The sequence below is a fragment of the Ornithorhynchus anatinus genome, chromosome 7 (genome assembly GCF_004115215.2).
Source record: "Ornithorhynchus anatinus isolate Pmale09 chromosome 7, mOrnAna1.pri.v4, whole genome shotgun sequence".
NCBI lineage: Eukaryota > Metazoa > Chordata > Mammalia > Monotremata > Ornithorhynchidae > Ornithorhynchus > Ornithorhynchus anatinus.
The window spans coordinates 74661294-74676999 of record NC_041734.1 but is presented as its reverse complement, the minus strand read 5'-3'; the positions used below and the strand labels follow the sequence as shown (position 1 = coordinate 74676999).

Here is a 15706-nt window from a genome sequence, read left to right as displayed (position 1 = left end):
ATGAGAAAGGGGTTAATAAGCCATCATCATGATTGCCATTATTTATCAAGCACCTGCTGCATGTGGAATATTGTTTTACGAACAGTAAAATCCATGCTCTCAGGTAGTTCATGGTGTAATGGGGGAAGAAGGAGACATACATTGATGGAAACAAATAGTGAAAATCGTGCAGACTTATATCATAAGTACAAATAGATGTATAAATCAGCGAAGGTACATGAATATTTAAATGCATTTGAGTGTTGACGTAACTGAAGTGCTGCCATGACACAGGGAGGGGATTAATCCGGGAATGACTTCTGGAGGAGGTGACATTGTAGAAGCTCTATTTTTCATAGTATTTGTTAAGCACTTATTCATTCATTCATTCAATAGTATTTATTGAATGAATAAATAATATTCTATATAAAATAGAATATATTTTATATTCTATAAATAATAAATAATAATATATAAATAATATATTTATTTATTTAATATATATTATATATTTATTTATTTATATATATTATTTATTATATATTATAATAATAATAATGTTGGTATTTAAGCACTTACTATGTGCTAGGCACTTTACTAAGCTCTGGGGTTGATTCAAGATAATCAAGTTGGATGTAGTCCACATGCCACATAATAATAATAGTAATAATAATAGTAATAATAATAATAGTAGTTGTTAAATGCTTACTATGTGCCAGAAACTGTACTAGGCACTGGGGTGGATACAAGCAATTTGGGTTTGACACAGTTCCTGTCCCACATAGGGCTCACAGTCTCGTTCCCCATTTTACAGATGAAGTAACTGCGTCACAAAGAAGTGAAGTGACTTGCCCAAAGTCTCACAGCAGACAAGTGGCAGAATGGGAAACATGACCTTTCTCCCAGGCCCGTGGTCTATCCACTATACCAAGCTGCCTTTACAGATAGGTAACTGAGGCATAGAGAAGTAAAATGATTTGCCCCAAATCACACAGCAGATGTGGTGGAAGCAGTTTTAGAATCCAGGTCCTTCTGACTCCCGGGGCTGTGCTTTATCCACTAGGCTATATCCACTATGGCTCAGTGGAAAGAGCACGGGCTTTGGAGTCAGAGGTGATGGGTTCGAATCCCGGCTCGGCCACTTATCAGCTGTGTGACTTTGTGCAAGTCACTTAACTTCTCGGTACCTCAGTTACCTTGTCTGTAAAATGGGGATTAAGACTGTGAGCCCCACGTGGGACAACCTGATTCCCCTGTGTCTAACCCAGCACTTAGAACAGTGCTCGGCACATAGTAAGTGCTTAAATACCAACATTATTATTATTATTATTTATATGTGGTGACCTTGGACACATGCTTGTGGAAGAACAATATATTACACTCTTCAATCTAGGCTGTGAGCTCCTGGTAGGCAGGTACTGTGTCTGCCAACTGTTGTATTGTACTCTCTCAAGCTCTTAATAAAGTGCTCTGCACACAGTAAGCACTCAATAAATGCCACTAATTGATTGAACACAGACATTCTTCATGTATGCTTAAAGGTCTTTCCCTTGTTGTTGTTTTTTGTTTGCAGTGTGTAGCATTGATCTATCTCTTTTGCCTCTTGTTGCACATATTCCTTATTTTGTTTTGTATTACAACATGTATGCTTTGATTCACATCATTTTTATCAGAGTCGTGAGGCTCTTCAGGGTGTTGAGGATGCTCTGCTTGTTTTACTTTAAATAGAATTTTGATTTGAGAGTCATTCTCACCAAGCCAGTTGCCTTCTAACAAAGACCATAATATTTCCAGCTACTTGGAAGACATTTCCCAAAAATGTCTCTACTGTAAATTCCTTGTGGGCAGAGATCATGGCTACCAACTGTATTTTATTGTTCTGTCCCAAGTGCATAGTACAGTTCTTGGCACACAATCAGCACTTAATAAATACCATTGCTTGATCGATTGATTGGAAGCACCCATCATTTGGACACATTGACATGCTTCCATCCATCTAGACCTCTCATGGCATTTTTCGTCTGTCTCTTTCTCTCTCTCTCGCGTGTTCTCGCTCTGTCACTCTCTCCCCCCAACCCTGGGCATTTTTGGATTTCTCTCTTCACTGACTCTCTGTTTGGTTAATGCATGTGTTAGGATGTGATTCTCTAATTTCCATCCTGTGTTGGCATGGATTGTTGCATCACCTTCATTTAGCACATGCATAAATAAGCAGTGACAATCAGTAGGAAAATGGAGGCATGGAAAAAAATGGATTTGCACTAACTTTGGAAATGATTCATTGTAAGAAACTTCACACTGTAATATCCTAATGGCCAAATCTGGGAATTTGAAGCTCAGAAGGATTTCAGCAATTGCCCTTGACAGATTTTTAAAATAACCTTCCACACGTATTCTGAATTTTCAATTTATAAAGGAGGAAGGCTTACTCTGGAAAAATCTCAAGGCGATGTGAGGTGGAAACAGTCACGTTAATTTTAAAGCTAGGGTGGAAGATGTCACGGGGAAAACTTGATACTCCTGAGAGGTATCACAATTAGAATTTTTAGAGAACATGGGGAAAGAAAGATGATGCTAACTCTAAAATAACAAAACTCCACACATTAACTTAGGTTAAAGCTGAGGTCCTTTTCTGGTCTCCTATTAGTTATTTGTGTCTTTACCATACACGGTGATGTTTGTATGAGGAGAACATTCACTTCTGTTATCTCAGGAAATTTACAAGAGGAAAATGTAATTATTTTGTTCACTCCCTTGGTCAATGATCTCTCGAGTAATGTAATGTGTGAAATTCTTCATGGGGAATTACCCCTGCTGTGTGAGTTTATCCAGCCTCCCTTACTCAAGTTCTCGATGTAGATGTGCTTTGGAAATGGAAAGAAGTCACGTTTAGGTACTGATAATCAAGAGGTAATAGTGAAAAATGATGAAATAAAACACCTCAACAGAAGAACTAGCTCTTTGGCTATGCGCTTTCTTGGGGAATGGGCAGTCTGGACAAAAGCTGCACTACTTCCCTCACAAAGAGAATCTTATTCTGCAGACAGAAGACAGCCATTAATGCTGATTGTAGAAACCTTTTCAGTCAGAGAATACATATTAAGAGGTCAATAACTGAAGAAGGATTGGGCCTTGGAATAAATTGGGATAGAGACACGGGGAAGAAAAAAACAAACAAAAAAAACCCCAATAAGCACCTGCAATTACCTGCCTAAGGCAGGAAATTGCACCTATCCACTTATGCTGTGATTATTATTTTCATTTTTTTTTTTTACTTAAAGACAGTGTAAGCCTATTTTTAGGAACTACCGCTTTATTTTCTTGTTTGGATTTATTCACGCAAGGGAAGATTAAAACAAATAAATAAGCCTGATTTTGTGTTCACTAAAATTAAGAGTAATGAAATGCTTTAAATATGTACATTATTTTTTATTTTCTACTTTTTCTACATCCTATTTGAGGTGCGCTCTATCATTTTATGTATGAAGTTACCATGACGGCATCCCGTCAAGTCACTTCAATTTTTGAGCATTCCGTCTGTGCCTGAATGGTACCAGAATTTGCATTTTATAATTATGCTTTTAGCATATGCGGACACTTATTCAACCATTCATTGGCAATATTGAGGGTGTACAAGCTTGTTTAATATTTAAAATATCATCCTGATAAAACACATTTACCACTAATTCCAGTAACTCTTCCCACAGACTCTTTCCCAGTTATGTGGATTGATTTTTCATTGCAAGCCTAAGACTCTCTCCTTTCCCTTCCTTGTCTGTATGCTCATCTGTAACTTTCCTTTTTTTTAAGATATTCATTAAGCACTTACTATGTGCCAGGCACTCTTGTAGAGCACTGGGGTAGATACAAAGTAATCAGGTTGGACACAGTCCATGTCCCACATGGGGCTCACGATCTTAACCCCCATTTTACAGATGAGATAACTGAGGCACAGAGAAGTTAAGTAATTTGTCCCCAAGGTCACACAGCAGACAAATGGTAGAACCAGCATTAGCACCCAGGTCCTCTGGCTCGCAGGCCCATGCTGTATCCACTAGCCACCCTGTTTTCTAGTAGATTTGGAGGTCCATCTGCCCTCATTGCCCTGAGTAAATCAGTCATATTTATTGAGCCCTACTGTGTGCAGAGCATTGCACTAAGTGCTTCAGAGAGTCCGCTGTAACAGGAGACACATTCCCTGCCCACAATGAGCTTACAGTCTAGAGGTGGTGAATCTCAGATGTGGTTAGATTGCCAGTTGTTTTCTGGGAAGAATTGGCCTAAAAACGCATGGCCAGTGAGTTTTTATTCTGTGCTCTACCCACCCTTCCTCCAAAGCAGACAAGCCATTAAGCATGTCACGTAAGTGGCATCTATTTTAATAAATAGTAAAATGGACCAGAATGCTTATTTTTAAGTAACTTCCCCCTTTGTTCACCACAAAAGTCCCCAGTGCATCATTTTGAATTTCAATCCATTCATTTTATGTGTGGGCCAACAATTAGTTTCTTTCACCTTTTGCTTTTGTTCAGTATGTGTCAAATGTATAGGTACTAACTACAACATGCACTGAGGAGATTTCAGATGGTATTTATTTAGCTTGCTTGAACTGAAGCTGAACTTGAACTCAGTTAATAACAACTGAACGCTCACAAACTGATATGAAATCATTACCGACTCAACTCTCTGATCCATTATCCCCCGAAGAGATCATCCAGCGGTGCTCAGGTGCCTCTTCTATGCCAAATCTTCAGGTGATGCCCAATTGCAAAATATCAGGGGTATTGGAAGTTAGGTTGTGTTGGAGTTAGCTCATTACCACATTTACAATCTTATTCACAAAAAAGTATGGTGGCCACCCCTCACTTCTGACAAAGTGAGACTTCTCCCCCCACCTCTGAAAAAGATTGCATCTAATTGTTTGTTCTCCATGCCATCTGGAATGTGTTTGGCCCTCAGTAAGGTTATATGATATGAACAAAAATAATGACTATACCTGGCAACATGATAGCATTGTATGAATTGATCCCTACTGGGTGGATCTTACAAAGAAAGAAAGTGAGCAGAGGATGGTCTGATGCTGGAGTTAAATTTGGCCATCTAGTGGTTGTCTTTCTCTTTCCACACCTCTCCCAATTTATCAAATTTGCCCGCACTCCTCATCCTGTGGCACGAGCCTCATTTTTGATTATTTCAAAAATGCATCTGATGCTATTCTTGGCTCTCAAGAAGTTGATAATAGAAGCATGGATCCACACCACCATTTCCAGGCAGTTGTGGGCATGATATTTTGTACTCAGTCACATTTTCTTCAGCCAATATGAAATTCTGTACGTAGGGAAGGTTTCAGCATCTTTCCCGTCTGAAAGAAGGTAGCCTCAACTACTACACTGCACACCCTGTCTCGCTAGATTGTAAGCTCCTTGTGGGCAGGAAACATGTCTACCAACGCTGCTGTATCAGACTCTCCCAAGCACTTAGTACAGTGATCTGTTCATCGAAAGTGCTCATTAAATACCATTGATTGACTGATTGAAGACTGTGGGATCATTGTCCAGTTCTCACATTTGTGATGGATAATAATAATAATGATAATAATTATGGCATTTGTTAAGGGCGTATGAGGTGCCAGGTCCTGTACTAAGCGCTGGAGTAGATACAAGCAAATTGGGTTGGACATAGTCCCTGTACCATGTGGGGCTCACAGTTTCAATTCCCGTTTTACAGATGAGGTAACTGAGGCACAGAGATGTAAAGTGACCTTCCCAAAATCACACAGCAGACAAGTGGTGGAGGCAGAATTAGAGTCCATGACCTTTTGACTCCCCATCTCATGCATTATCCACTAAGCCATGCTGCTTCTGTACACCCCTGATTCCTAGACTCAGAATCTGCCATCATAAGTAGAGTATCGCCATCTGCTTTCCTTTGGATGTAAGAATTCCATGTAAAGCTCTACCATCTTCACCTTCTTGAATGAGCAGTTGAAGGGATAGGGTGACTCTGTCTGAGAGGGCACAGTAAGATTAGTCTGACGACTGGTCAACCTTCTCACTGTGCCTCGTTCTCACCTGTCCCGCCCTCGACCCCTGGCCCACATCCTTCCTCTGACCTGGAATGCCCTCCCTCCTCACCTCCACCAAACCAGCACACTTCAAAGCCCTACTAATAATAATAATGTTGGTATTTGTTAAGCGCTTACTATGTGCCGAGCACTTTTCTAAGCGCTGGGGTAGACACAGGGGAATCAGGTTGTCCCAAGTGGGGCTCACAGTCTTAATCCCCATTTTACAGATGAGGTAACTGAGGCACCGAGAAGTTAAGTGACTCGCCCACAGTCACACAGCTGACAAGTGGCCAAGCTGGGATTCGAACCCATGACCTCTGACTCCAAAGCCCGTGCTCTTTCCACTGAGCCACGCTGCTTCTCTAAAAGCTCACCTCCTCCAGGAGGCCTTCCCATACTAAGCCCCCCTTTTCCTCTGCTCTCCCTCCCCTCCCCATCACCCCCACTCGCTCCCCCTGCTCTACTCCCCTCACTTCCCCACAGCACTTGTGTGTACATATGTACATATTTAGAATTCTACTTATTTTATTAATGATGTGTATATATCTATAATTCTATTTATTTATATTGATGCTATTGATGCCTATTTACTTGTTTTGATGTCTGTCTCTCCCATTCCAGACTGTGAGCGCTTTGTGGGCAGGGATAGTCTCTATTTGTTGCTGAAGTGTACTTTCAAAGCGCTTAGTACAGTACTCCACACACATGAAGCGCTCAATAAATACGATTGAATCAAAAAATGAATGAATGAATGGTCACCGCAGAAGAATGGTGGAAATGAATGTCTGGCAGAGTTGTGATCGGGTCTACTGAAAATGAAAAGCCAAAATGTTCTTGTCACAAGTTGTCATAGACCAGGTGGCATATATTTATGTAAGCTTAGACACTCTAGATATTTTAGCTAAAAAAAAAATGCTTCCAAATGAAAGTGAGGGACTGGGCAGCATCTTTCAATCTGTTTGGTTGGTTCCTATTCTGCCCATCACCCTAAAATTAGATGTTCTTCAAGGCTTTATTCTGTGCTTCCTGCTCTTCTTCCTTTATGCTCTTTCATGAGCACATCTTCCCCCTTGGCTGCAGACTCATATTATTTTATTAACAGTATTGTTCTTGTTATTGTTCATGTTATTATTATTATTATTGTCTCTGTGCTTACTATGTGTCAAGCACTATTCTAAGTGCCTGGGTAAATACAAGTTGATTGGGTTGGACACAGTCCCTATCCCACATGAGGCTCAAAGTCTAATTAAGAGTGAGAAGAGGTATTGACTCCTCATTTTACAGTTGAGGAAACAGAGGCACAGAGAAGTTAAGTGATTTGCCGTAGGTCACAAAGCAAGGAATTGACAGGGGTGGAATTAGAACCCAGGTCCTCCGACTCACAGACCCATACTCTTTCCACTAGGCCATGCTCCTTCACTTCTACCCAGCTGAGTTCCAAATCTATTTCACTTGCCCTGACCTGTCTCCCCATCTGCAGTCTCACATTTTCTTTCCTTTAAAACATCTCCATATGCAAGTATTACTGGTACCTAAAGCTCAGTATGCATCTAATTGAACTCTTCACCTTCCCTTTCAAATCCTCTCCCCCATCAAATATTCCTGTTACGGTTGATAAGTAATGGTTTTTGTTAAGGCTTCCTATGTGCCAAGCACTGTACTAAGCCCTGGGGTAGATGCAAGATAATCGGGTCTCACGTGGGGCTCACAGTCTAAGGGGAATAGAGAACAAGTGTTGAATCCCCATTTTGCAGATGCGGGAGCTGTGGCACATAGAAGTTGTGTGACTCATTTAAGGTCACATAGAAGACAAGTGGCAGAGCCAGGATTAGAACACAGGTCCTCTGGTTCCCAGGCCCATGCTCTTTTCACTAGGCCATGCTCCTTCCCTTTTGATAATATTGCCATCCTCTCTGCCTTGGCAGTATTCCTTTATTCCTTGCTCTTTAAGCTCTTCCGTTGTCTGTTGTTCATTCCCGTCAGATGTACCACACCATATTTCTTGGATACCTTCCTCTATCAAAGCAGCCACCGCCTTGATCCAAACGCTTGTCGACTACTTTATCAGCCTCCTCACTGGTCTTCATGCCTCCAGCCTCTACCTTCTCCTGTCTATACTTCACTGCTGCTCAGATCATCTTTCTAAAATGTCATTCTGCACAGGTCTCTCCATCCTTCAAAAACCTCCAGTTGTCAGTCAATCAGTTGAATTTATTGAACACCTATTCGGTGCAGAGCTTCACTTTACTTATCTGTGCCTCAGTGACCTCATCTGTCAAATGGGGATTAGGCTGTGAGCCCCACGGAGGACAGCCTGATGATCATGGATCACCCCCAGCGCTTAGAACAGTGCTCGGCACATAGTAAGCTCGTAAATACCAACAAGCTCTTCCGTTGTCTGTTGTTCATTCCCGTCAGATTTACTGCACCATATTTCTTGGATACCTTCCTCTATCAAAGCAGCCACCGCTTTGATCCAAACGCTTGTCGACTACTTTATCAGCCTCCTCACTGGTCTTCATGCCTCCAGCCTCTACCTTCTCCTGTCTATACTTCACTGCTGCTCAGATCATCTTTCTAAAATGTCATTCTGAACAGGTCTCTCCATCCTTCAAAAACCTCCAGTTGTCAGTCAATCAGTGGAATTTATTGAACACCTACTCGGTGCAGAGCTTCACTTTACTTCTCTGTGCCTCAGTGACCTCATCTGTCAAATGGAGATTAAGGCTGTAGCCCCATGGGGGACAACCTGTGATCCTGGATCGCCCCCAGTGCTTAGAACAGTGCTCGGCACATAGTAAGCGCTTAAATACCAACAAGGTGAGATGGGATAAGTGCTTGGATCAGTGTGGTAGCAGCTTAGATGGAGAGGAAAGGGGGGAATTTTAACAATGTTACAAAGGTAGAACCAACAAGGTTGGGTGACAGATTGAACATGTGGGTTGAATAAGAGAGATGAGTCGAGGAAAGTCATGTAGTAAGACATCTGTCTTTTAGAAACAGTTGCTAATTTGTACTAAACCTGTAGTAAAAATGAGTTTGAAAAAACCACAGGTTCTCACAGCTCTTACTGAATAACCAAGAAGAGGGAAATCAGTCATAGTTTCAAGTGGCCCCACTGATTTCTCAACCAGATTCAGACTTTTGATGTCTTTAAAGAATCTTTTATTAGTCTCACATCCCTTGTAAAATGATCTTCAAACCCTTTTTGGGCCCACTTAATTTCCTGCATCCGTCCTGCCATATATAATGGCTTTTACTTTTCTTCTGCCTCAGAGGGTTTTTCATTTTTTGAGGGATTACTTGTTTGCCTCTGATGATCTTTTTCCATCCCCAGTTTGCCATTCTGGGTTTTTCTTTGTTCACCTATTTTTTTTTCTTAATGTATTTTGTTGCCGTTCTATGGAACACATTTTACCAAGGATGAAACCTCTAACCTTCTAGTAAGTTGCCTGATTTTGTAACTCCACCCTTCAGTGGCCTTTTAAAGCCATATTTTTTCCTAGATTCTTATTCTAATTTTAAATATCCTTGAATTGGATTTTGGGGTGTCCTCCCTCTTACCCTTCTGATCAATCAATCAATCAGTGGTATTAATAGAGCATTTGCTGTGCTCATCACACTGCACCAAGCCCTTAGAAAAGTACATTGCAATAGAGATGGTAGATGTGATCCCTACCTACAAGGTACTTAAAGTCTACATGCAATCTTCTCTCCCCTTTCCCTTCCCCTCACCAAGAATGTTACATTCATCTATTCATTCATTGATTCATTCATTCAATAGTATTTATTGAACGCTTACTATGTGCAGAGCACTGTACTAAGTGCTTCATGGTCACCCTTCCAGAGTAGTTCTTCCAAATTGTACTTTTGTACTAAGTCCTGCCCACTAGTCAGAAGTAAATTTCTTTTTTGGGGGGGCAACGTTACCTATTCCAGTCAGAATTCAGTAAATACCACTGATTGATTATTCCAAAAAAATTCTTTTCTCTTATCCAAAATTCTCACTTCATCTTCTCTTCCTGTTGAGTTATCCATGCAAATTATGAGTGCAAATATCGTCAGGGAACTTGTCTACCAACTCTGTTATATTGTATTCTCTCAGGCACTTCATTCATTCATTCCATTATGTTTATTGAGCTCTTACTGTGTGCAAAGCTCTGTACTAAGCTCTTGGGAGTGTATAACACAACACAGACACATTCCCTGCCCCCAACAAGTGTTCTACACACAGTAAGCACTCAATAAACATATTTGAGTGATTGATTACTACTGTTAATAATAGCTTTACAGCCACTCCAATATCATCTAACAATTTCTGGAGAGAAGAGCATAGGAAATGGGAAGAAAAGAGAAAAATGGAATGGAGAAGTGAAAAGGATGGGATTCTTCTTTTTGAATTTTAAATGCTTAGGCTGTATCACCAATGGGCTGAGATCTCTCTCAGGTTAGCCAGTCCCTGAATATGCCAATTATATCAATACCAAAGCCAGAGAAAATCTAGTGTTATTCAAAGGCAAGTCAAGTCCTCCTTTCACCAAAGGTTTACAGCAGGAGTAGAGAAGATTACAAGCTGTGTAAATGTGGGAAATGTAGTTTTCATACTGGAGGGGGGCACCAGAATAATAATAATAATGGTATTTGTTAAGTGCTTACTGTGTGCCAATCACTGTTCCAAGTTCTGGGGTAGATACAAGGTAATTAGGTTGTCCCATGTGGGGCTCACAGGCTCAATCCCCATTTTACAGATGAGGTCACTGAGATCCAGAGAAGTTATGTGACTAGCCCAAAGTCACAAAGCTGACAAGTGGCCGATCCAGGATTAGAACCCACAACCTCTGACTCCCAAGCCCATGCTTTTTCCACTAGGTCATGCTGCTTATCTGCTACCCATTCAGACCCCCCCAATCCCTCACCCTGTCCATTCCAAATACGCTTTTGAATATTCACACCATCAAACTCCACCAACAGGGATACAAAAGGTAGGCTATATTAGAGGTAAGCATGTTTGTATTCCCAAGGAATGTTGAGCCATACTCTGAGATGAAATTGTTCCTGTCTTCAGTGAAATGACAGTGCCTGCTGACATTCAATTAAAAATCCTATCTATTGTTTTTAGGGCCTTGATAAGGGAGGAAATCCCAGTGTATACAGTTTAAAAAAAATTAGATGTTTTTATAGTGTACCTTATTTATTCATATACATTATATCAGTAATGGCTCCTCTGACAGTGCTGTAATTACTTTGTGGATGTGTGTCTGGAAGCATCATGGAACTGGTATCTACAATTAGGAAATTAAGAAAAGCTGCTCAAAGCCATTTGTCAACTCAAACTATTTTGCTTCTTCTAAGGGAGAACAGATATATTTAAGAATATTTCAACATCCAATCCTGCCGATTTTTAAGGTCATCTCTTTTTCTCCTGTGTGCTCTTCATCCTAGATAGTGTTCTAAATAATGCAGTACTTGCTGCGTTTATCCCAAGTGACAGCATCACATAACATGTGATTTACATTAATTCTTCAGTGGCTGCAAGTTTTATTGCTTTTTTGTCCTGCTATTTTAGGATGTTTAATCAGAGAAAAAAAGTAAAATGTCAGCCATGGCAACAATTGTCATTTTGCTTAGGTGTTGAGTAGGTTAAAAAAATGACAAATTTATTAGAGGACCCCTGGAAAAATACTGTCTTATATTTGTCTTCCTGTTTTAGGGAATGGATGAACTCAGAGGCAAACCTGAGATAGTTTGGGGAAGAGTTAAAATGTTTTACCCATAATGGGTAAATTGTAAATTGACTATTTGTCATCTGGTAGAAATGATGGAGAGACATGGATCCGTAGAATTGTTCAGATAAGGAACTCCCAACTATTCAGAGCCCCTCTCTGGGTCACACCTGGAAAATTTCCAGCAATCTACCAGTTTCAACTGTGGAAGGGAGAGTCAAGCCGAGGCCTACCCATTCCATTCCTAGCTTGGGCAGTGGCAAGTGAGTGGAAGGCAATCTGCTACAAATCAAAAATCACTCTTGCTGCGCAGCAGTGGCGTGGGAGAGAGTTGAGGGCGGAGACTAAAGTTTACTGTGCAGAAGGAGGCAACGGTACTACTTCCGTATTTTTACCAAGAAACTCTGTGGATACACTACCAGAATGATTATAGATGGAGAGCTAGATGTTCTGGGAGATATGTGTCCTTGGTGTCGCTATGGTCGGAAACGACTCGATGGCATAAGACAAGAACTTTTCACAAATATCTATCATTTCCCTCACTCTTTAGAATGATCAATATAATATTAATTATGGTCCTTGTGAAGCACTTACTATGCACCAAGCTCTGTTCTAAGTGCTGCGATAGATACAAGTTAATCGGGTTGGACGCAGTTCCTATCCCACATGGGATACTCTTACACATTCTTATTCCCATTTTACAGATGAGGTAACTAAGGCCCAGAGAAGTTAAGTGACTTGCCCCCAAGGTCACCCAACAGACATGGGCAGAGCCGGGATTAGACCCCAGGTTCTTCTGACTCCCAAGCCCGTGCTCTCTCCACTAAGCCATGCTGCTTGTCATTATCTGGAATGGGGCCAAAGTACTCATTTCCCTGAATTGCTGGGGCAGGGTTTAAGCGAGGGTGGGCTACAATTAGGTTGCCTCAACTCAAAAAAAGGGCTTGCACCTGTACTCAGAAGAAATGCCCTACACTGCCCCACTCCCCCATGACAGAACTGGGAACCAGCCCTGCCTCTCCCCTTCACAGCTCTGTGTTCTGCTCAGCCATTCCTTGGGTTTAGCCCTTCCCTGAATGAGATTCCCAAACTGCAAGGAGAGGTCAGCATACACTGTGAGCTCGCAGCTGCTTGGGGAAAAAAGAAAAAAGACAGGCAATAGGAAAATGACTGATTTCTGCGTCGTAGAGTTTATGACCAAAATTTCTATTAGGCTGTCAAACTGGAAATAGGGGGCTTTATCATAATAGCATAGGAAAAGGAGATAGTTGAGGTCAATCAGTCAAGGGTATTTACTGAGCTCTTATTGTGGGCAGAGCACTGTTCTAAACACTTGAGAAAGTCAACAGAGTTGTTAGACACAATGCCTAGCCACGGTGAAAACATCGACTAATGAATCATTGGAAAAATCAATGGTATTTATTGAACATTTGCTATTCGCAGAAGTCTGTACTAAGCACTTGGGAGAGTACAATACAATAGAGTTTAAAACGTAAGTTAATCAAAAGTCTTTTGAAATTATTCTGGCAACATATGAGATGGGAAACTGTTCTACCTTATTCCCAAAGAGAATAACAAACAGACAGAGTCCCATGTAGAGAGTTTTAAGGTTAAGGAGTGAGTTGAAAACAACAGCAAATCGGGGTTTTCAAAAGCAACCATTCTAATTGTCAATTTTACATAAAATAAATATTTCAGTCTTAATTAGAATAAGCCTACTACCTCCATTATAGTTGTATTTCAATTGGGGTTTCTATTAGAAAGATCATCTTCCAGAATTTAATATCTAATTGCTTCAAATATTTAATGGAAGGAGCTTTTAGAAAGCTAGGAAGCAGTGAGACAATTTATTTACATGTAATTAACTTAGCAAATAAAAGAATAATGTTGGGTCTCTTTTTGAAAGTTTTAATTTCCACAAATTTAATATGACAGAGAATTGATGTCCAATTTCTTTGTTTACTTTAAAGTGACATTAACGCTCTACAGTGCAGATCAAAAGAAATGGAGATCAAAAGAATCAAATATTCAGAGCTCTGGTTTATGGCCCTCAAATGGGCAACAGTGAACCCTGGAGCATCGAGGAAGGGAGAAGTCCTGATTCTCTACTTGAATCTGACTCTGACAATGTCTGACTTTCACATGGGAGAGTTTACTAACAAAATTACTATTTGGATGCCAAGGTGACTAGCACGTGAAAAGAAAAGGGGATATCTACTATCAACTACTTGAATTTTATGTTGAAATCTGCTTCAAGGGGAGAACTATGAGAATTCCTGTTCCACTGTGCCTTCCTCAGTGTGATCGCTTCAGGAATCGGTGATTATAGAGCTGCCGTTCCATGGCAAAATCACTCGTAGTAAGCAGCAGGCATTCCATTCCCATATACATTGGCGGTTCCTCAATCGGCCTTTCCTTTTATAAGAAAGTAGGCAGTGCACGTGGATTTTGGGGAGCTGCTGTGCATGGTAGGGGGGACCCATTTTCTCCTCTCATCATATAATTTTTTTTCCTTTATGCCAGTGATAATAATGACAGTACCATCAAATTGGGCAATTTACAAAGCATCTATAGAGAGAGAAATTTATTTTCACAAAAGATTATCAAGGGCTTTTTTTAATTAAATTGCACTGTAATGTTCTTTCCCCCTCAGGCTCTTTTGACCTCTGACCTCCAATCTTGTCTTCCAGGCACGCCACTGTTAGTGAGGAGGAGCAGTGACCCAGTACCATGCCCACCTGCTGACTCTCTACCTGCTGCACACCTCAACGACTCCAACGGGAAACCCCTCGTACCAGTAGGTATCCTGCAATTTGCATGTTTGAGTTAGGAAAAATTGCATTTTCTTTCCGAGAAGCCAGGTGATTTGAATGAGAGATACTGAAATTTCACATGAAAATGTTGCAGGAAAGGAGATAGACTCTACATTTCCAGTTATTTATGACCTTTTAATGAATAATGCATATCCTTTACAACATAAGGTGGATGATCACCCCAAATTTGATTTCCCACCTATAGTATGGAAGGAAGGCAAAAAGCCAGGAGCAAAAAACTTAAGAGGGCTTTTGGATGCTGAGGGAAACCAGGAGGTAAGGATAGCCAAACTGGACATAACAATCCTTGAACTGGATGGTCTCCAACTCCTTGAAAACAGAGATCACCTCTACTGATTTTATTGTACTCTCCCAAGAGCCTGGTATCTCTGCACTCAGAAGTCACTCAATAAATACTATCGATTGACAAATTGAAATGTTGGTATGTGTTAGCTGGATTACTTGCTATCATCATCAAAGCAGATTCTCGACATGGATTCCGTTCCAGAGAGTAAATATAGGCACAGTTAGATTATGGGTGGATTGGAATATCAAACTATATCGATAGGAGGAACTTTAGCATGAAGTGTGTATACCAATCCTACTTTTAATTTTTATGCATTAAATGTAATATTCATGTGCAAAAACATGAAGATGGAGTAACTAATTGTATTATATTGATGCTATTGATGCCTGTTTACTTGTTTTGATGTCTGTGTCCCGCTTCTAGACTCTAAACCCATTGGGGGCAGGGATTGTCTCTCTTTATTGCTGAATTGTACTTTCCAAGTGCTTAGTACAATGCTCTGCACATAGTAAACATTCAAAAAATATGATTGAATCAGTGAATGAATGAATAATATGTGCATAGCTCACTGTGGGCAGGATTGTGTCTACCAACTCTATTATACTGTACTCCCAAGCGCCTAGTTACAGTGCTCTGTACACAGTAAGCACCCAGTAAGTCCCATTGATGATGATGATACATGAGAAGCAATGTGGCTTAGTGGAAAGAGCCTGGGCTGGGAGTCAGAGGCCCGGGGTTCTAATCCTGGCTCCATCACTTATCAGCTGTGTGACTTTGGGCAAGTACCTTCACTTCTCTGTGGTTCAGTTGCCTCATC

General features: G+C 40.7%; 1 protein-coding gene across 1 annotated transcript in view; it reads left to right on the top strand.

The window, feature by feature from the left end:
- Positions 1–15706, top strand: part of PARD3B (par-3 family cell polarity regulator beta) — a 933574-nt gene that overhangs the window by 333666 nt on the left and 584202 nt on the right. Inside the window, 1 exon segment of the mRNA XM_029068763.2 lies at positions 14460–14566. Within this exon segment, the coding sequence (XP_028924596.1) occupies positions 14460–14566 (107 nt within the window).